Source organism: Podarcis bocagei (genome assembly GCF_964188305.1).
Source record: "Podarcis bocagei genome assembly, chromosome: 3".
Lineage (NCBI taxonomy): Eukaryota > Metazoa > Chordata > Lepidosauria > Squamata > Lacertidae > Podarcis > Podarcis bocagei.
Genome location: NC_138127.1, coordinates 98,928,276 through 98,950,543, shown reverse-complemented (window position 1 = coordinate 98,950,543; position 22,268 = coordinate 98,928,276). Strand labels below are relative to the sequence as shown.

The 22,268-nt window shown below is 41.6% G+C and overlaps 1 protein-coding gene across 8 annotated transcripts in view; it reads right to left on the bottom strand.

Moving 5' to 3' along the window:
- EML6 (EMAP like 6) overlaps positions 1-22,268 on the bottom strand; it is a 166,127-nt gene that overhangs the window by 71,777 nt on the left and 72,082 nt on the right. For all 8 annotated transcript variants that reach the window (XR_014006489.1, XM_081188346.1, XM_081188340.1 and 5 more), the window contains 9 exons: positions 20,203-20,340; positions 18,914-19,170; positions 15,319-15,531; positions 12,708-12,875; positions 11,613-11,719; positions 8,271-8,389; positions 6,505-6,691; positions 4,309-4,414; positions 1,309-1,402 (listed from right to left, as the gene is read on the bottom strand). Coding sequence is in view for 7 of the 8 variants with exons in the window: in XM_081188346.1 (XP_081044472.1) it covers positions 1,309-1,402; positions 4,309-4,414; positions 6,505-6,691; positions 8,271-8,389; positions 11,613-11,719; positions 12,708-12,875; positions 15,319-15,531; positions 18,914-19,170; positions 20,203-20,340 (1,389 nt within the window). In the remaining variant the exon portion in view is untranslated. The remainder of the gene's footprint in view (positions 1-1,308; positions 1,403-4,308; positions 4,415-6,504; positions 6,692-8,270; positions 8,390-11,612; positions 11,720-12,707; positions 12,876-15,318; positions 15,532-18,913; positions 19,171-20,202; positions 20,341-22,268) is intronic.

The following is a 22,268-nucleotide window of genomic DNA, read 5'->3' as shown; positions in this document are numbered from 1 at the left end:
GAAATGAAAACATCCATTAGAGAACCAGTTAGATAAGTGACCAAACTCTTCCCGAAAACTTTGAGCGTTCAGGCAATCACAAAAGCTTCTTAGCCCTTGCAAGGTTAACAGATAAACTCCCAGGCAACAAATGGAAAATTAAAAAATACGTATTCCAATTTGAGATGGGGAAGATGGGAGTGGGCCCAGGAGAGGTTGTCTGACATTATCAGACTTGGAAAATCTATTTATATTATACCACCAAAACTGCAAGGGAGGTTCAGGCAAAGAAACTATCTCCCCTCCAACCACACTGCTGTCCACAGCAAGAAGGCAGCTATAGGTCATTTGTTGCAAACACTGCAGAATAAAGGCATAGAAGAGCACAAAGTAACATTTTGCTTTGGCAGAACAGGTGGAATTGTTTCCTCCATTCACATAACGACACCCCCCCAATTCATCATAAACTTACGCAAGAATGGGGGGAAAACCAAGAATGTAAGCTATAAGGGGGTAACTGGGTTGTTGTTTTTATTTTTATTATGTATTTTGCAGTTTTATATCTTGATTTTATTCTGTGAACTGCCCTGAGACCCCCAGATATAGGGTGGTATATTAATTCAGTAGTAGTAGTAGTAATAATAATAATAATAATTAATAATATAAGGCTGAAAATGTTATTACCATCATTAATGTTAGGGAATACAGCAAAACAAAACAACAAGATGTACCTCCTATGCTAGTTAGGACAAAGCAACAACATCTGGAATGAACAACATAGGTGGAATACTGGTGAACATGCAGGTGTCAATGGGTAAAACGATCAATGTGTCATTCAAGATTAAATACCCCTCCATGAATTAAGTCTACATATTTCCTTGGTGTGAACAGGGCCATGAAGTGCAGCAATCACAGAACTTTTCATATTGGTCTCACATTTCTTAGGCATGCATCATTACGCAACACAGTAATTCAGTTTTACTAGCAAACCAGATGTTAAACTAACCTCTTTCCAGCCCCACGAGGAGCATGGGTATCATTCGTGTGACACACTTACACACTGCAGCCGACACACTAACATGTCGCGACACACAGTTTGGAAATCTCTGCTCTAATCAATGCATAGAAATCTGGCATGTGAGAAGGTGGGGCATTGATGAAAATCACAATCTTGCTCTCTCTCTCTCTTGACTAAACATACAGGTTTAAGGTATGGGAGGAAGGTGGTATTTTGATCTCTTAAAACAGCATCCTAAATTTTGGACCTGAAAAAGTATATGCATGCAACTCAAGCTGTTAGAGAGCATGGCTGCGTGACAACGTTCTTACCTGGTTGCTGCCATCTTTTCTCCTTTTTTCCAGTCCCAGAGTACGATGGTATGATTGTCATCTAACCCAATAGACGCCAGACATTTTCCATCAGCTGCACAACATCAGAGGTGAGAAACCCTTAACAGAAATCTGACAAATGCTGCATTTATTTATTACAAATTTAAAGTACAGGTACTAATAGCGATGCAGCTGGATGCTTCACAATAAACATAATTTTTTACTGCGGTACAGGAGCAAATCTTCTGCTAACTGTAGCATTGTCAGTCACAGCGTGTACAGGTCAACCTATCAGGTTCCTAAACTTTTTCGTAGCTTATTATATGACACCCACATCACTATCTAGCTCTCTGCCACACCTCTCCCCAGTATCACCAGAAGTTACTGAGAAAAGTATCAAGAGGCAAATTAAAATAAGGAGAAACTGTCAGTTTGCATTTCTTAGTACAGAAAGTATTGATCTGATGTGTAGAAATCTTTCCTATTCTAATTAATTCAAGAGGGTTCTGGAAGCCGCTGTGTGTGAAAGAAAAAAAGCAGAATTCCTGATGTTTGGGTTATTCCTTCAGAGAAGCCGAGTACAGGTGGCTTAAGCTGGTTCTCTTGTCTCTTCTGTCAAGGTCATGCCGACTATAATAATAAGGCCAGAAGGTGCCTGGGTTTCACTCTTTTCCATCTCACTTCCTTCTGGTGTGGTGTTCTGCATATAGAGTTAAGGTTTAGTCTTTTTATGAGTTACTGTAAGTTTAAGTTAAATCCACTGCAACTGGACTTCTTATGGACAGTGCCAATCCTGAATGTATTGAATTTGTGACCATGATGCTCATTTGCCTTCAGTAGCAGTAAAGCTCTGCTGGATGAAATACAATTGCCTCTGGTCTATTTTTGGGGGAATCTTGCAACGTGTTTAAGTTTTCACTCTGCTAACTATACGTTCGAGTTCTCCTCTGGATCAACGCTGAGTAGAATACATGACAGAAACACCGTTTCCTTCTTTCACAGGAACGATAAGGCCCACTACTAAGGCACACCTCATTTTATTGCACTGCGCTTCACAGATATTGCGCCTTAACAAAGCTGCAGCTGCAGCAAGCCTAGGCGCTTCCAGGGGAAGGAAGTCCCACCCCCTACCCCTCTTCTGGCCATGGGAGTGCAGCTGGCTTGGGCTGGAGCCAGGTTTACCCTCTCCTGCGCTTGCAGCTCACTAGACTACACTATAATATAAATGTAACGTTTATATCCTGGGTAGGCAAACTAAGGCCCAGGGGCCAGATCCGGCCCAATCGCCTTTTCAATCTGGCCTGCGGATGGTCCAGGAATCAGTGTGTTTTTACATGAGTAGAATGTGTGCTTTTATTTAAAATGCGTCTCTGGGTTATTTGTGGGGTATAGGAATTCGTTCTCTTTCCCCCCAAAAAATATAGTCCAGCCCCCCACAAGGTCTGAGGGACAGTGGACCAGACCCCTGAAAAGGTTTGCTGACCCCTGGTTTATAAGCACTGGGAAACCCCTAAAATTGTGTGACTCGCGTTACTGCAATACAGTGGTACCTAGGGTTAAGAACTTAATTTGTTCGAGAGGTCTGTTCTTAACCTGAAACTGTTCTTAACCTGAGGTTACCACTTTAGCTAATGGGGCCTCCTGCTGCTGCCGCCGCCGCACGATTTCTGTTCTCATCCTGAAGCAAAGTTCTTAACCTGAGGTACTATTTCTGGGTTAGCGGAGTCTGTAACCTGAAGCATCTGTAACCCGAGGTACCACTGTACAGTCATACCTCGGGTTACAGACGCTTCAGGTTGCGTTTTTTTGAGTTACGGACCCGCCAAAACCTGGAAGTACCGGAAGGGGTTACTTCTGGGTTTTGGTGTTGTATATGCGCAGAAGCGCTGAATCGCAACCCGCGCGTGTGCAGACGTGCCACTGCGGGTTGTGAACACTGCAGGTTGCGAACGTGCATCCCGCACAGATCATGTTCGCAACCTGAGCGTCCACTGTAGTCGCTTTATTGCAATGGTCTGGAACCGAACCCACAATATCTCTGAGGTATGCCTGTACTCGCTTTCAAGGAAAGCAACGAAGAGCATAGTGCAGCCTCTCTAGCCACCAGCAGCACCAACATCTGCTTAGCTTCAACAGTGTTCAGTGGAAGGAGAGCCTCCAACCCAACACCGGCATAAATAAAAAACTAGCCTGATTTCACTGAACTGTTGACACTGTCAATCCAGCCTGTGGTTCCTGGCCAACAGAACATGTGGCTTGCAAACAAAGGGGAGAAGGCTATCATGGCATGTGCTCCACTGAGCGCTTACTGAACTCATCAGGGAGGAAAGCAGACTTAGGAGGTAGCTACTGTGAATCAGATCAGCAGTTGCCGAGCAGATTCAGGCAAGGGGTATAATCTCCCACGAAACTTACAAAATATCTAGCGGCACAGCCCCACACGGAGAGGCTGTTGCTAATGGGATTTGCTCTCAAATCAAATGTTTCCCCGGCATTCAAAATACATTCTTGGGGGGGACGGGACCACATTTTGATTGTAAGAAACTTGCAACAAGCACAACACATCAATAACAGTGTGAAACAGGTAGTATTTTAGGAGTGCTATTTATTTTTCATACAACACATAACTCCCACAACTAGGTACCCTACAAAAATTAAAAGAGGAGCAGGCCTGGCCTGCCAGCTTAAAGTCTGATACAATATAAGGCATATTAAGGATTGTTTGTACACAGCATCCATTAGGAACATCCCTCTGTAAATTCCACTATTGCTAGCCTTATTGATAAATACTGTTATGAAGAAAGGGAAAGAACAGTGACATAAGAACCTGCTTTAAGGTTTACGCACTCATGAGCTGCTCCAAAGTGGGAACTGAACCTATTTATTTGGAAACTGATAAGGAAATGTGGCAACACTAATATTGGAGAGAAAAACAGAAATGGACAGCAACCCAAACTGATGGATCCATCTGACCCTAGTTGGCAGTGGATAGCTGCTTACCTGAAAAATCAAGGGCACAGACGCCTCTTTGGTGTTGGCCTCTTAGCAGCGACAAACATTTGAGTGCCTGAGTATCCCACACGTGAATAGCCGCATCTCTCCCAACCTAAATCAGAACACCTGGTGTGAGCGGCTGTGCGCAAACAAAAAACTTGACAGTAATAATTTCCACCCACCACACTCTTCAACCAGGAGGCACTTCCTAGTTTTCTCAACCAGATGTCTCTTAAGTGTGGTTTACTTTGATATCTCAGGTGCTGACAAGAGGCTTCCTGCCCGTATTGTCATCTAGACTTGGCCACAATCCGTTGTTCATAATCTTACTTCCATTCTCAAAGCTGTCATCCTTGCATCCTTCTCCTCAGTTTCACTACGTCCCTCAAGTACAAAATATATCCATGGAGCACCTAGTTATTGGCTCTCCCATTCAATTCCTTCTCCTTGGGCACCCTCTGGGGTCAAGGGGTCTCCTGACACACACCTACCTTCACGCTTCCTGCTCCTCCAAGACCCTTTTTACCAGCTGGCATTTGGATAACAACAGACTGCAACCTTTCCCTTGAAGTCATCCTCAGTTTGCCCTCCCTATCCTCTTCTGTTTTCCCTCCTGTCACTCTTAGCAGCCTCTCCAGTACTTTGCCTTCCTCCTCCTGTTTGACTTTTGGGGATTGCTCCAATGAGCTTTAAGCCTTCAAGCATTTCTCTTCTCCTTCCTGCATTCTATTTCGGGGTGATCCTTTGACCAGCGCTATCACACTGATGATTCATACATGTATCATCGTCTTCATCCCTACTTGGTTCCCTCTAGCCAAACTAAATTTTTTAAAAAACACGTTTCTCTGATTTATGCTCTTGGATGTCTACACATCACTGGAGTCTAACATTCCCCAAACTGGAACTCTGTTTTATTTTAAACTTTATCCTATATTTTCCTTTCTTGATGCTGCAGCAATAGCGGGACATCTGACCTCCTGAAACCTTAGTTATTGCTGCTTATCAGGATGTATAAATATTGCTGCCAGTAAACCTCACTGCTCCCCATATTGTTGGCTAAAGGTAAAGGTAAAGGGACCCCTGACCATTAGGTCCAGTCGTGGCCAACTCTGGGGTTGTGGAGCTCATCTCGCTTTATTGGCCGAGGGAGCCGGCGTGCAGCTTCCGGGTCATGTGGCCAGCATGACTAAGTCGCTTCTGGCAAACCAGAGCAGCGCACGGAAACGCCGTTTACCTTCCTACCAGAATGGTACCTATTTATCTACTTGCACTTTTGACGTGCTTTCGAACTGCTAGGTTGGCAGGAGCAGGGACCGAGCAACAGGAGCTCACCCCATTGCAGGGATTTGAACCGCCGACCTTCTGATCTATACTATAAATGGTATACATTCCCTGTAACTTAGGTGTATTTTATGGTTTGATGCCCACATCCTGCCTTCTGTTGTGGAGATGCTCTCCTATTTTTCTGCAAGGATACGGGTTCCTTACTATCAGCAGAGGCAACATTTAACTTTGTCTTCCTTGCACCCCTGCCCCCCACATTTTGGCCATAGGGATGTTTGAACATGGGCATCCCAATGAAACCATTATGCTGATAGTTATGCAGACTACCTTAATATCTCTCCCTAAAATGTACACTCAGAAATGGAAAACTAAAATAGTAGCTGCAATAATAACTCCTTCTAGAAGCAAACAGTACCCTATGCCAACAGGACTGGAGCCAAGCAGAGAAACAAGGGGGAGGTATCAGCATGTCTGGAGAACTCCAAGGTTTGAAGCAATACAAAAGAAACATTTTGAAATAAAAGTCTGAAGGAGTCAAAATAACAGGGGCCCCTCAAACTGGCCAAACAAGGACTGAGCATGCTCAGCGGCCTCCAAGAATGGTAGAATGTTGAGTTACCGCTGGAAAACTGAGGATGGGAATGAACTGGCTTGCTTGAGCCTCTTACAGCTTATCGTATCTCACAGGAAGGCTGGGTGAACAGCAGCAGACCTGTTAAGGTGTGAGGAGAAACCAATGCAACATTTTCTTCTAGGTCCCATTTGCAATACACTAAACCACACCATTCCTAAGGAGGTTGGTATGATATTTGAATTTTACAAAAACAAAGTGCAACAATAAGTAAACAACAACAACAACAATGATCATCATAATAAATTTCCATTGAATTGGCAAGCATTGTTTCTCCACAATCTTACCTGTCCAGTAGCAACATAGTCTTTCAGAGGATGGATGGCTAGACTGAGGATATCATCATCGTGACCGAGATACAGTCTTTGGGTGTGTTGCTGTCTATTGTAAACAACAGCAACAGCAGCAATGTGGTATACCACCTCCCCAGTCTGTGTGTAGAACAAATTGTTTCGGCAGTCATAGCCTCTGTAACTGGGATGAATGAAAAACAGCAAAAGGTGAACATTTTAGCAAAGTGGCCTGCAAACTGTAGAAGCAAAGGATATTGTGCTATGATCCTAAGTGCCTTCATATTTTGCTGAAATCAAGCAGACTCCATTTCTAAGTAATGTGTTTAGGATACAGATTCAATATGAGAAGCAGTGGATTAAGAACAATGCTGAGTGGTATTCCTGGGATGGACAAAAATATCATAAGCTAGCTACTTAGAACCAGGTAACTGGTTTCATTCACATTCTACAACCAAGTTGTCTTCCAGTTTCACCTTAAATCCTGAACTAAATCTGAGCTTTCAACACATGCTAAAAAGGGTTTCATTGGACAGTCCTGTGTGCAGATGAACTGATATTAATGGATATTTTCAAAGGAATTCATTTCTACAGTGGTGCCCAGCAAAAAGCCTGCACGACTCCCATTTTTATGCAAAATATTGCTGTGTTAAGCTACAGCTAGTCCAGCCAAGAGTTCCAGACAGTTAAAATTATTACTTATCCAGAAAATAACTCCGAAAGCCAACTTTGACGTGAAGATGGAAAAGGAAATGGAAGGATTCACCTCCACCTTCCTCCGTATGTTAAAGGAAATGGGTGGACTGGTCCTTGGACCATAGCTGTCAACTTTTCCCTTTTCTTGCAAGGAATCCAATTCGGAATAAGGGAATTTCCCTTAAAAAAAGGAAAACGTTTACAGCTATGCCTTGTACACTGTTGCCTGTGGGAAGCAGTTATCCATTTTCATGCAACGTTGTATTTCCTATGGTGAACTGAATTTTTTTTTAATACTGTTCCTTCGGTAGCCTAGACAGCACCATCTGTGCACAAGAGAGAGGTAGCGTACAGCTTGGGGGAACCCCAAGGTCTGCATAAATACAAACAATACTTTTGCTTAGAATTTCTCCCTAAGGGAAGGATGGGAATCAGCTGCTAAAACAGCTCACAGAGGATGGAGAATGTTAAGCGGACATGGAATGCTGTTTGTTGCAAGGCGGGTGGGAAAAGGAAATGAGAACCAGCGAGGCATCTGAGAGCCAGTGTGGTATAATGGTTGGAGTGTTGAACTATGACTTGAGAGGCCAGGGTTCAAATCCCCACTCAGCCATGAAACTCACTGGGTGACCTTGGGCCAGTCACTATCTCTTAGCCTACCCAACCTCACACAGTTGTTGTGAGGATGAACTGGGGAGGAGGTGAACCTCGTACACCAGCTTTAGCTCCTTGGAAGGAGAGGTGGTATAGGGATGTAATGAACAGGAGCAATCAGTACCGCACCATTTTGTTACAGGTTTCAGTTGTCCATACTTAACATAGGCTACGGCTGATGTGTTGTTGACTTGGAAGCAGGCACAATGCAAATCTACAATGCAAGCCCCTAACAGAAAACTCCATTTCCCTAAACTGAGAATGTGTTTCTTGGTTTTCATGATAACTTCAGACACAGTCTCTAAATCTAGGTGCTATTTCTGGTTTTGCCAAGAACAGATTACCTTTTTCTGCAAATTGTAGTCTATAAAAGCGAAAAGACAAGAGTAGTCACTACTGAAAATTTATTATACCCATGTATAAATTGCAGCTTTAAGCTGTCCTCGGGGGCTCGCTCTCTTTTAAGGAAGGGCACTGAGTGGTTTTTCTCTTTACTTTGCTGTTTCAGTTGAGGTAGATCTTCTTTGTAAACCTAAAATAATCGAGAGTTACATTGCATTACACATCCCCAGGCCAATAATCCATGTGGCTTATTGCTATTTGTGCCACTACGGGGCCTAGTAATTTGCAAGATCAATGTCACTACTACCCTGTAATGCATGACAAAAATCTGCCTCTTTGAGAAGTCTGAATTCTTTGTATCAGAAGCACCACCCAGTAATGGAAGATCAGGCCAAGCTCATTCGATTACTGCACAAAAAAAATTAAAAATTATGTGTCTATGTCTATGTGTGACACTTGATTCCCCACCCCCACCCCACTATCTTAATTCTTTTAAATTAAAAAAAAACCAAACATATGCAGATCCTTCCTTCATTTGTTCAGGGAGTTTTTGTGACATATGCAAATGACACAGGAGATTTAAGCAGTTTGCAAGCACTGAAAGAACTAGGAGATGGATTTACACTGCTAACAGGTACACCAGATATTAGGCATGCAAATCTTTTAAAGAGATGGTTAGGAACTCAGATACTATGACATCGGTTTAATCCAGTGGACAGCTGCAAAACAGCTTCCAAAGATTCCTCTGTGGGTGTAAAATTCCCTGTGTTTGGGAACCTGCAAGATTCTAACGCACTGGAAATCTCTGCAAACTACATGTCCAAGTTGTTTCTATCAATCACGACTGCTTGCTTACAACCCTGTTCCTTAATAGATGGCCTCTGAGCCATAACAGCTCTACATACACTCTCCAGCTGTCCCTCCAAGCCATTGCATCTTCGTTTCCTATCGTCACCCCCCTCCCCCACGATTCTCTGTCATACCTCCAGGCAGCAGTCAATAGTATCTGTGTTACAGCTGATATAGCCCCTTAGCACAATGCTATGCACACTGATTCTTAAAGAAACATTGGATTGAACATGCCACCACCATCATCATAAGGTACTTTTGTTTAGGGTGCCCCTGAACTTTCAGCCAATGCTTTTTGGCGAGCGTGTATGTGGGACTACTATTGGAAGTTGGGAACAGAAAAGGCCCCCTTGTGGAAGAGGAGGAAGGAACTTAAAACTCTTGTGCCCAAGACTCACTCCAAGCAAAAGTCACAACACAGGACAAATGAATTAAGAGTCATGGAGTTGCAGAGTTGGGATCATGAGGGCCATCCAATCCAACCCCCTACAATGCAGGAATCTTTTGCCCAACAAAGGACTCGAACCCATGACCCTCAGATTAATAATAATAATAATAATAATAATAATAATAATAATAATAATAATTTATTTATTTATACCCCACCCATCTGGCTGGGTTTCCCCAGCCACTCTGGCCAGCTTCCAACAGAATATTAAAATACAATAATCTATCAAACATTAAAAGCTTCCCTAAACAGGGCTGCCTTCAGATGTCTTCTAAAAGTCTGGTAGTTGTTTTTCTCTTTGACATCTGGTGGGAGGGCGTTCCACAGGGTGGGCACCACTACCGAGAAGGCCCTCTGCCTGGTTCCCTGTAACTTAGCTTCTCGCAGAGAGGGAACCGCCAGAAGGCCCTTGGCGCTGGACCTCAGTATCCGGGTAGAACGATCCTTCAGGTATACTGGACTGAGATTAAGAGTCTCATGCTCTACTGACTGAGTTATCTCCTCATAACTGCAAGGTCAGGTCCAGCAATCTGCAGAGGAAGCCTGCCTCACATTCCATTTGGTGAGTTTGATGCATTCTGCAATGACAAAGGCGGGGCCTTCTCTATGGGGGCCCCTCCATTTGCAGAATTACCTGCTTATGGAGATAAGACTACCTTTAACTTAAAACATCCATTGTTTCACACAGGCATTTGTAAATGAACTCGACCATTTAGATGCTGCTGCTGCACTGAGTTGCTTTCAATATTTTTATTAGTCCACATGAGTTAAATGATGATTTCATTAATTGTTTATTGCTTTATGGCGTATACTACATTTAGCACCTTAGGGTCCTACAGAATGAGAGGCAGCTTATAAATGGAAATAATAAATAAACATTCTCAAAAATGCAGAGAAGGCTGCAATTGTTGAAGCAATATAGGTTTTTCTTTTAGCTTCAACAAACAGATTGGAAAGTAAGAGATTTAGGGTCATTATGGCAAAAACATATGGAAGGCCACTTACGTCTTTAAAAAATGCATGCTTAGGAACTTCATGCAAATCTTCTTCCCTTCAGTGAAAACGAAATGTGATTCCTACATACTTATTCAGCATTTTTATTTCATATAATTCCTTGCTTCATTGGGAATAATAATAATAATAATTTATTCTTTATACCCCACCCATCTGGCTGGGCTTCCTCAGCCACTCTGGGTGGCTTCCAACCAAATATTAAAATACAGTAATACATCAAACATTAAAAGCTTCCCTAAACAGGGCTGCCTGTAGCCCTTTAATTTAAAGGACGATTCCTGCATTGCAGGGGGTTGGACTAGATGACCCTCAGGGTCCCTTCCAACTCTACAATTCGATGATTCTATGACAATAAATTAACATTAATTATGGATTTACCGGCTAACGAGATTGGTGGGTTTGAAAATCTTTTGAATGATACTGTAAGAGACTTGCAGAGGAGCTGCATATTTTACAACATCTTTTTTTTAAAAGGAAGTATCTGGAAAGAGCTGCACCTGCTCATTCAAAGTATTCTAATTAACTGATCTAATGTTCAGTCCCATGATTAACATGCAATGTCATCTCTCTGACCTCTTGCTAAAAATAAGACCGCTGTCCACATGACAATGGCAACAAAAAAACCTCCACTAATATATTATGCAAAGAAAGAAAGCTTAATGCCCCCTCTCATCTCCCTGCCCCCTCCTAACTTTCTATTTCTCTCTCTTTCCCCTCCTCAATCCCACATTATCTCCAACAAAAAATGTCTCCAACTGACTGCAATTCATTTGTATGAAGGATGCTAAGACTTAAAGACAGAGACACTGAATGTATTTTTGTTACCTACGGAAAATCTTTATATAATAATAATAATAATAATAATAATAATAATAATAATAATAATAATAATAATATCAGGGTAAAAAAGCTGAGTACAAATAGTTTGAATACCCCAGTACATATTTTTAGCCTTAAATTCAACGTGGTCTCTCATTTAAACTCTCGAGCTCAGTTCTTTCACTCAACTTTTCCTTCCTTCAGCTTTAAAATCCCTCCGCTAAATATGTTTCGATGGGTTTCCAGGTTGCTGGGTCTAATGGCCTGTTTCCATATTGCTCACCTGTCGGGTGTAGTTGATTTGAGCTTCTTGCTCTATATCTGAGTCTAACTCTGGCACATCTGATAAGTCGGAGTCAGATTCTTCGCTGTGTGAATCTATGCCACTTTCTGCATACGGGAGAATGCACCGGACGACATTTTAATAAAGGCAATTTAAAACTAAAGCCACATCCCCGCAAATAATGAATACAAAAACTTGTGCATGCACACGAAAGCTCATACCAATAACTAACTTAGTTGGTCTCTAAGGTGCTACTGGAAGGATTTATTTTATTTTATTCAAACAATTGGTTAGTGTTTCTGATTTGGCAGTAGAAACATGCACACTGAACCTAACCAAAGATGCAAGCAAAGCAGTGTTCAGTGACCCCTTCCATGAATTTTCAGTTATTTCTCTTTTCCATTATGGCCACAATTCTACAGAAGTATGCAGTTCTTCACTGAAAATTGGCTTTTCTGTTCAGCTGCAGTAGAGCAGGTTCAAATACAGCTCCAGCTGCTCATATTGTTCTCTACTCTGTGCACATACAACTCTCTAGGATTCCCACCGACATCCATTAGTGACACGCTAGAAAGCTGTGTGTACACAGTGTTTCCCCATCTGTTCTCCAGCAAATTCAAACCTCCCTATGTCTCCTATTCCAACTTGTCTTCATTGGTCCTAGCTAAATATTCCTGTGGGTCTCTGCAGTTTGAAATGATTTTTATAAGCTACTGATTTAAATGTGTAGGAAAGCAAAAGGCAATGTACATGCTGGATTCAAGTATTCTGGGGGATAATGATTAAAAGAAAACCCATTCAATCCATCAAAGCTATCTTTTCAATTGCAACTTCTTCCAATGCTTGGCCAAAGCACCCAAGGCAAGTGAAGGTATTTTGCTTTGAGGGGCCTATGTCTTTTGGCTGAATCTATACTGCTCAGTTCAAGATGGAATGGCTTGTTGGTTTTTATAACTGTAGCTGTTCTACAACTGTATATTATGTTGCTGTAATAACCCATCCTGGGACCATAATGGTGAAGGACGTAATTCAGTGAATGAACGAACGAACAAACGAACAAACGAATGAATAATAAAGAAATGTTATTTGCATTACCCTGGGGTGCTGTTTCATGGATTCCATTTGTTAAACCTTCTGGAATAAACCGCCACTGAAAAACAGAGTGATCTGCACCTCCAGTACTTATTACCCACTGAAAGTCATGCGACCAACGGACATTAGTAACATGTGCAGAATGGCCAATGTATTTTCTAAATTTAGCTCCTAGAATAATAATAAAAAAACCATATTGATAATTGCAAATAAAATTCATGAAATGTCAGAAAAAAGCATAGTGTATATATATATATATATATATATATATATATATATATATATATATATTTCTTTTAATACAGCCAGCATGAAGTCACAATAAATTATCTACCTGATCAACACAGACACACAAAATGTGTTTTCCTTTCCCGATTAATTTTCACTGAAATGATTGCCCTGTCGCCTACCCTAATCAGTCTTCGTATCATGGTTTTCAAAATGGCATATTCATTTCCCCTCGTTTTGTAGGTTTTGTTTTTGTCTTCAGTATTGGCACATATTAGCTTGCTGATGTTATCATATTAGATACTACTTCTCAATAAACAGAAAAATAACAAAGAATCCTTTGTTAGTCTATAAAGCTGTTTCCTCTTTTGTTGCAGTGGACTAACACATCTAACTCTCTGGAAGTAGTTCTTGAGAGTTTATGATGGAAGTTGTTTGCATAAGACAATGTAAATATCACCAGTGCTTTTTTTCTAAAAAAATGTTTAGGGGTACTCTCATTTTGACTAAGAAAATCACCATTTTATAGTTCAGATCGGGAAAAATAAATACAGTAAATGGACAAAAGTACAAAGATTCACAAAATAGGGGTATGCGTCCCCCCCCCCGAAAAAAAGCACTGAATATCACGTAAGCTTAATGACAGAATCGTTCTATCTCATTGCATGTTTGAGTTTCATATTCCCCCTGCCCATGCATGTTTGATTGCAGTTTCCTTGGGGCAGAGCTTTCAGGTTTTTTTTTATGTCAGCTGTATGGCGTGATATAAATAGTAAATCGAAAGAGAAATCCTTACACTGCTACTGTAAGATGCAGCCAGAAGGCCTTTGTCCTCTTGACTCTGAAGTTTGTTTTATAAAATAATTGAAAAGACATTGAAAGAAAACCGTTCTGAAAGCCAGCAGACCTCAGAAGGACAGAGGATGCTCAATAGCTTAGCGTTCAGCAACTTCTAATATTGTGTTTCCTGAACAATGTGCCATGGACAGCTGGCATCCAAGGCAAATCAGGTATTGATTTGTGGGCTTCCAGTGGGCATCTGGTTGGGCACTGTGTGAATGAAATGCTGGACTAGATTGTTGACATTTCCATTTCACCTTAAGGAACAGGCATGTGGAAATGTTGTGTGTCACATGTCTGTTTACATTCCAGCACAGTATGCTGGGAACTTCCGTTTGTGTACAGCTGTTGCTTTTGCTGTTCTCTCTGAGATGACATGAGAGAGAGACGACATTTTTCTTTGTTCTGATTTATGATTATGTTATGTACTGAGTTGAATAGGATCCAAAAAGCAGCAGTCTGATTGGTCCTAGAACAATAGGATTCAGAATGTAGCAGTCTGATTGGTCCTAGAACAATAGGGTCCATAATGCAGCAGTCTGATTGGTCCTAGAACAATGCAGCAGTATGATTGGTCCGCAGGAGCCACCCAATCCAGCTCCAGGTGGAAGTGAATCCGCAACTTGATTGGCCTACAGGAGAATCCCAGAATTAGCCAATCACGTGCGACCCATTGTGTAAATAATGTATATAAAGCAGATATTTTGGGGGAACTTTCATTCCTCACTACCAGGAGCTGAATAAAGAGCATGAAATCCACACTCGACTCCGAGTATATTTCCGCTTAATGAATCTGTAGCCGAAGTATGACTTCACAAGCCTCACGCCTATTCTGTGTGCGCAGTACACTCTGCTAATAGCGTGCCCTGGCTTTTGAAGTCCAGGTCGCTGATTTACATTGGAGCACAGGCCGATGGAAGGAGACGTCCGAGCTGGGGCTTGCCAGCTGGCCCCCCGGCCCTCCGCATGTCGACACAGATGAGCCTCTGCTGTGATCTAGCATGACTTCTTATGCTCTTTACGTTATTTCTACCAATTGTAACAAGCAAAGTCTTCAGGATTGGGGAATGACCTGACTTGGAGGGGATTCCATTGGATCCACAGCCATTCAAAGACTTGATTGAGAGTTGGTCAAGGCCTAGTATGTCCTACAGAGTGAAACCAGGCAGGCAAAGTGAACTTTATATATAACCAATGGACTACTGGCCTGAAGGTTCCTTGGTAGGAGCCACCACCAACCAGTAACAAGCTCGAGTTAAAGATATCAGACCACTTTTTCAGCTTTCTGATTTCCATTTCACTTCTACATACAAGTATATTTTGGATATTTTCCATGTATGTGCCAATGAAACAGATAAATTATTGACACTGATCCATCCAAAAGGATATGACATGGTTAGGGAGCAGGGCAGACAAGCAAGGAAACACTGGGCAGTCTCTGGTGCTGAAGCCCACCTGAAAGTGTCTCAAGATCCACTAAGGAAACACTAAATGATCAATCCCAACCGCAAGCAAGCAATCAGTTATGCACAGGACATAGTCTTACCTTTCTTTAGACAAGGAAATCTGAACAATTTAACTAATCCAAAATCGTCTCCAGTCACCAGAACTGCATTATTGTAATTTCCATCCACAGAGTTGATGTCTGTAACGTTGCTATACTTCGGCCAGATCCCATTCACTTCTGATCCCATCACACACGTCCAGGAAGCCCAATGAATCCCTTTGATTTCATCTTTGCTTGTTAAATGCTTTCCAGCTGAAAAGAAATCAGGTTAATAAGCTGTTTAACCATTTGCATTTCAGAAGAAGTAATGGAACGAAAATTTCTACCTCGGTGGCTTTCAAATTTCCTGTTTTAAGGGATTAGTTCCATATCAACCTGCCTGCTAAGGATTTCCTCCATGTCAGCTGTGGGATGACCACAGTTTATTGGTAAATCTTCATGTGCAGAAGGTCACAGGTTCAATCCCTGGTACCTCCAGGTATGTATGGATATTTCACTACCAGTTTCCTGAGAATCTTGTCAGCAGTTTGGTTTTGATTGTACACAATTAATTTTGGCTTCTATTCTTTTTCTTTCTTTCTTTTCAATTTTTTTTAATTCATTTTATAACACAACTAAACAACACAAACAGAAAAACAAACAATACAAACAAATTCTTGTCTTATCCTTATTTTTTCTAAACATTGTTAGATGAGCTTCCCCAAGTCCCCCCTATCTGATTTTCACTTTACCTCATCTTTAGCAGTTTACATATATCATTATTTTTAACCATTTTTTAAATCACGCTTACTTTTACCATAAAAATCTTCACATGTTATCATTTACAAATAATACTATTTTAAAATACACTATCTTCTACTTCTAACCCTACAGCCTATATTCACTATTCTAGAATCATAGAATCATAGACTTTAAACATTAACATATTTAAACATTATCTAGACTTTAAACATTAACATATTTTTTCAGATATTCTTTAAACTTCTTCTAATCTTCTTCCACTGTCTCTTCTGTTCTTGGGCACGCGCCATCATCACTGGCCGCTCAAAAAGTAGGGCCGGGTGTAGCAGCAGTACCGGACTCTTTGCCTTGCCTGATTGCAAAAATGCGCCACAACTCCTTTGTTTATACTATCACTGTAAGCCTAGGGTTTACAAATCTCATAACATCACTGTTGTTTCAGAAGAAGTGGCGCTCATCTGAGCTGCCTGCTGTCCCCAGAAAGCTTTCCTCTGGAAAAGTGCAGAGAGATGGAGTCTGGCTTCCACGCTCAATAGGAGTGATCTCTGAAACCACTCTAAACTTCCTGCTCACTAGCTGGACATATACCGTATTTTTTGCTCTATAAGACTCACTTTTTCCCTCCTAAAAAGTAAGGGGGAATGTGTGTGCGTCTTATGGAGCGAATGCAGGCTGCGCAGCTATCCCAGAAGCCAGAACAGCAAGAGGGATCGCTGCTTTCACTGCACAGCGATCCCTCTTGTTGTTCTGGCTTCTGAGATTCAGAATATTTTTTTTCTTGTTTCCCTCCTCCAAAAACTAGGTGCATCTTGTGGTCTGGTGCGAAAAATATGGGTATGTATGTGTGTGTGTACATCAAAATAAACATATATATTTAGAATGAGCAAGCCACCCCTCGCCACCCCCTGTAGGCACACCATGCAACCCTTCCCTATTTTTTAAAGACTTTTCAAAAGACGCCCCCCCAAGGTCTGACTCTAACCTGCATGTATTTTGGACCTATTTTGCAGACACTCCAAAATGATCCCAAATGAGCACTGTGCGAGCTCAGAAGCCATGGAATACATAATGACGGCTGGAGAATAAAAATAGAGGAAGGGGAGGAACAGTGGAATCCTCTACTTGGAGGAAATGGCTGAAATGGAACTCTGGGCAGGGGCACTCACTTTGGCAGCTAGGCTATACTGCAAAATTTTGTTGCAGATTCCACTTTTAACAACGGTCTGTGTTATTATTTGTTTGCTTGTTTTATTAATTCCAAGGTGACCTGATTATAGTTTCCTGTTCTACTACAGGGAAGATGACAATGTTGATGATTTAGAAACCTGAGTTAGTTTTGGAGTTGTTCTAGATTCTGATAATGGCTACTCCATTATCCTTTCTGTTGCATCAGGTCAAATCTTAGGCCTTTCCTACCAGTTCCAGAATAAATTGTCAATGAAAGGAATTTGGAATTTTTCTTCAAAAAAGTTTTCTGTTACATATTTTATCACATTTCTTTCCTGAATCAACACATAAACTTGACAAACTTGACATGAGCCAACACATAAACTTGACAAACTTGACATGAGCCAACAGTGTGACGCGGCAGCTAAAAAAGCCAATGCAATTCTGGGCTGCATCAATAGGAGTATAGCATCTAGATCAAGGGAAGTAATAGTGCCAACTGTATTCTGCTCTGGTCAGATCTCACCTGGAGTACTGTGTCCAGTTCTGGGCACCACAGTTCACGAAGGACACTGACAAACTGGAACGTGTCCAGAGGAGGGCAACCAAAATGGTCAAAGACCTGGAAACGATGCCTTATGAGGAACGGCTAAGGGAGCTGGGCATGTTTAGCCTGGAGAAGAGGAGGTTAAGGGGTGATATGATAGCCATGTTCAAATATATAAAAGGATGTCACATAGAGGAGGGAGAAAGGTTGTTTTCTGCTGCTCCAGAGAAGCGGACACGGAGCAATGGATCCAAACTACAAGAAAGAAGATTCCACCTAAATATTAGGAAGAACTTCCTGACAGTAAGAGCTGTTCGGCAGTGGAATTTGCTGCCAAGGAGTGTGGTGGAGTCTCCTACTTTGGAGGTCTTTAAGCAGAGGCTTGACAACCATATGCCAGGAGTGCTCTGATGGTGTTTCCTGCTTGGCAGGGGGTTGGACTCAATGGCCCTTGTGGTCTCTTCCAACTCTATGATTCTATGATTCTATTCTATGATTCTATGATAATGATTTCAATTTGAGCACAACCTTGGACGTAATTCAGGTGGAGTAGTAAATCTGACTAGGATGAGGAAAAGTCAGGTTCAAACCCCTGCTCAGCAATGAAGTTCACCGTGTGTGTGACCTTGTACTATTGTTAGCTCATATCAAGCAAATCAAGCAGACCTGCCTGAGGACTGCAGAGCAAGCAGGGATGGGAAAGAAGTTAAACCCAAGTTTGCAGTTAAAGAACTTCCCTAAGTCACAATATTCCTAAGATATTATGAGAACCAAAACACAACCATCCTTCAAAACTTGCACTTGTCTGAATTTTGTAATATACGTAGTTCTCTAGTCAAGTATTGTGTAGAAAAATGTATACACTATGGTAAAATGTGCATTAAAATATATATATCAGTGAAAAAATAAATTTTATCTGAGGAAATTTCTTTGCAAAAATATGAGAAATCCGCACTAAAATGCTGGTGAATTTTCCTGAGGACTTTAAAAACAAATCACAGAAGGACGTGAAAATGTGGAAAACTTAAGACTTGAAAATGAAAAACTGACTAGAAACTGAAGCTGACAGATTTGCTTTTCCCTGGTACCAATCAGCCTTTATACCTGTGAAATTTAAAACTGCACAGTTCTATTTACAGATGTTTAAAAACCAATGCAAATCTAAAGAAGAGGTCTTACATGGCATCCTGTAGAAGAAGCGTTCTCCCACACCATCATTAGTTTGCAAGAATTTGCTGTCCAGAGACCAGTCGATATGAGTAATAAAGCTTGAAGACTTGTTGCATTCTCCAGTTTTTTTGTACCGTTGAGCAACTGCATAGATATCCACGGGGCCATCATTGGAACCCACTGCAAGATAGCAGCCATCTGGCGAAAACTTCATTTCATGAATTACTTCTTTCCGGTCTTTGATATGAACTACCTCTGTCATATCTCTGCAAAGGGGTGGAAATGACAACATCAGGCCTGAAGGCAGATGCAAAATGTTAAAACCAAAACCAAGCCCACGCCACCTCAAAAGTCCTGACTTATTTATTACTTCGATTAAAAAGAGCCCACCTTTCAGTTCCCAAAATGTTTAAAAAAATAAACAGGTATAATTAAAACAGAGGTTTTATTTCACTGGAACCTACAGGCAGAACAGTGTGCACTGGGTTGCAGCCTTAGAAGAAGTGCACAGTGTCAGTAAGCCGGAACAGATTATTACCAGCAGGTATCAGAGAATGTGACTTTATTAGGGACATTTTGTACATTGTCAGGTTAATAAATAAGCACAGCCTCCAACCATACTTACCAAATTACTTGGGTAACACTCGCAATTCATAACCAGATAATGTGTACATTGACAAGCTAATAATGTGCACAGTATCTTATTAAGTGTTCTGTTTTGTACACTGTTCAACATCATTTGGACGCTGTGCATGTTAACTGAAGAATGTGCAAAATCTCCTCTTCACACTGTCTATTCATGTACACTCCCAATGCTTTCATCTCCAACAAACTCAAATTAACCCCCGCTTGCACAAAATTAGTCCAATCCAGAAAGGCCCATTTCAGTTCAATTAATGATAGTGTATCAGGCTGAAAGCAAGCCTTTTGCTGATTTTCTGTTTCTTCAGCTCTCGTCTTTCTTGCTCAGCTCATGTGCCCAACTTTAAAGACAATATTATGGTATGTTAAAAACATTCCCCATGCTGTCTGAACTGGAAAACTGTTGTCAAAGGGCTGCTTAAAAATCAGGTTATTAAACTAGGATCTGGTTACTGGAGAAAGGGAGTGGCAAGGAAGCGAGAGGAAAAATTGTGGGCACACACCTCATTCTCAGGCAAACAAACCATGGCTTATCAGAAAATTATGAGCTGGGCTATAGACTTGTTATAGAATGGTGCAAGTAGCACCTACAATTTCAGATTTGGTTAGAGTTTTTAGAATATGCTTGCTTTTGTTAGATTTTCTTTTTCTCCTACCTTACTCTCAGAACAATGAAGGAACCATCCTTCATTCCCAGTGCCAGCTGAGATCCGTCAGGGCTGAAAGATACACTTCGCACAGCTTCTTCCATATTGCAACGAGCAATCAAGGCATGGTCAGCAAGGCTCCATAACCTGCGCAAGAATGAAAAGGACCAGAGAAAACTTATCATTGCAGAATATGCTAGTTATTTTTACATGGCAGCAGAAACTTTTGTCCAGATTCTACTTGCTGCTCTCACTTCCTATTACACTAGCCTATTCCCAAATAATGTAAACCTGCATTTTTAATTCTATCATTAACACATTCACAAAAAACCCTCAATAATCATTTGGGTGCTACAAGTATAATATAGGTGTTTGAGATACTAGAGGGGTTTTGTGCACTTTTGGATGGTGGCTTCTAACCTTAATGACTGGTAATAGGTTACTGAGTTGTTTAAGCTACCATTTCCCAGGGGTTCCTTCTCCAGAGCTCTGGAATACCTATCGGTAGGTGAGCTGCAAGATTTAATTGCATTAGGAACTGGATAGGAAACAGAGTGTGTGCTTACTCCAGAAGCCTCAGGCCTGCAGGATAGAAAGTAGGAACACTCTCATGGTCCATGGACTGTATCCAACAAAGTCATCTTTTTGGTGCAAAGAATTCTGGCTGCACAACAGGACTTCCTCTCCTTTTCCCACGTGCCCCATGAACATGCCCCATTCAGGGTTGGAAAAAACCCTGGACAAAGTCAAGCCTGTGTATATGGGGATCTAGATCCATGGCGAGAGAGAAGTGGGAGAAGTCCTGTTGTACGTGCAGAAGTCCTTGGGCTAATGGGATGGTTTTGCTGGGTGCAACCTATGCTGATGGAGAACAGTGAATGTACTGTTATGTACTGAGTTGAATAGGATCCAAAATGCAGCAGTCTGATTGGTCCTAGAACAATAGGATCCAAAATCCAGCAGTCTGATTGGTCCTAGAGCAATGCAGCAGTATGATTGGTCCACAGGAGCCACCCAATCCAGCTCCAGGTGAAAGTGAATCCACAACTTGATTCGTCTACAGGAGAATCCCGGAATTAGCCAATCACATGCAGCCCATTGTGTAAATAATGTATATAAAGCAGATATTTTGGGGGAACTTTCATTCCTTCTCACAACTATGAGCTGAATAAAGAGCATGAAATCCACTCTCGACTCCGAGTATATTTCAGTACGCTTGCTGCTTCCTTGTCCTGAGTGATGAAGTCATTTGCCCTGTGTTTGTCTGTGTGTGTGTGTGTGTGTGTGTGTGTGTGTGTGTGTGTGTGTATTGTAAATCGCTTTGAATTAACTTGGTTTGTTTGTTTTTAAAGTGACCAATTAATTTAAAAATAAATAAAATGACGAAGGGGCTTACCCAATTGGCAACAATATATTTTTAACAAGATGTGATGATGTGGGCCATGTAAAAGGTAAAAGTACTGCTGGGACAGAGCAACAGGAGTTCACCCCGTTGCGTAGATTCGAACTGCTGACCTTCTCATCAGCAAGCCGCAGAGGCTCAATGGTTTATACCACAGCGCCACCCGCTCCCACTTGGGGGTCATGTATACATCACACTAACTTAATGTCTCCAGCAAAACAAAGCAGAACTATGGTCTGTCTCCAGATTGAGTCTTCCACACCCAGAACCAGCAGAGGGCCTTCTTGGTAGTGGCTCCTGCCCTGTGGAATGCCCTCTCATCAGATGTCAAAGAGATAAACAACTACCTGACATTTAGAAGACATTTGAAGGCAGCCCTGTTCAGGGAAGTTTTTAATGTGTGGCATTTTAATGTATTTTTAATCTTTGTTGGAAGCCGTCCAGAGTGTCTGGGGAAACCCAGCCAGATGGGCGGGGTACAAATAATAAATTATTATTATTATATTATCTACATTACACCAAAGCCCCCAGGACATTGCAACAGGAACACTGGCAGCTGTTTGTGCCAAGTTAAGGCTATTTGTCCACCTAGACCAGTGTTATCTGCTCTCATTGGTAGTAGCTGCACAGGGTTTGCAGGAAAAAATATTTTCCCTTGCCTGCTACCTACGGT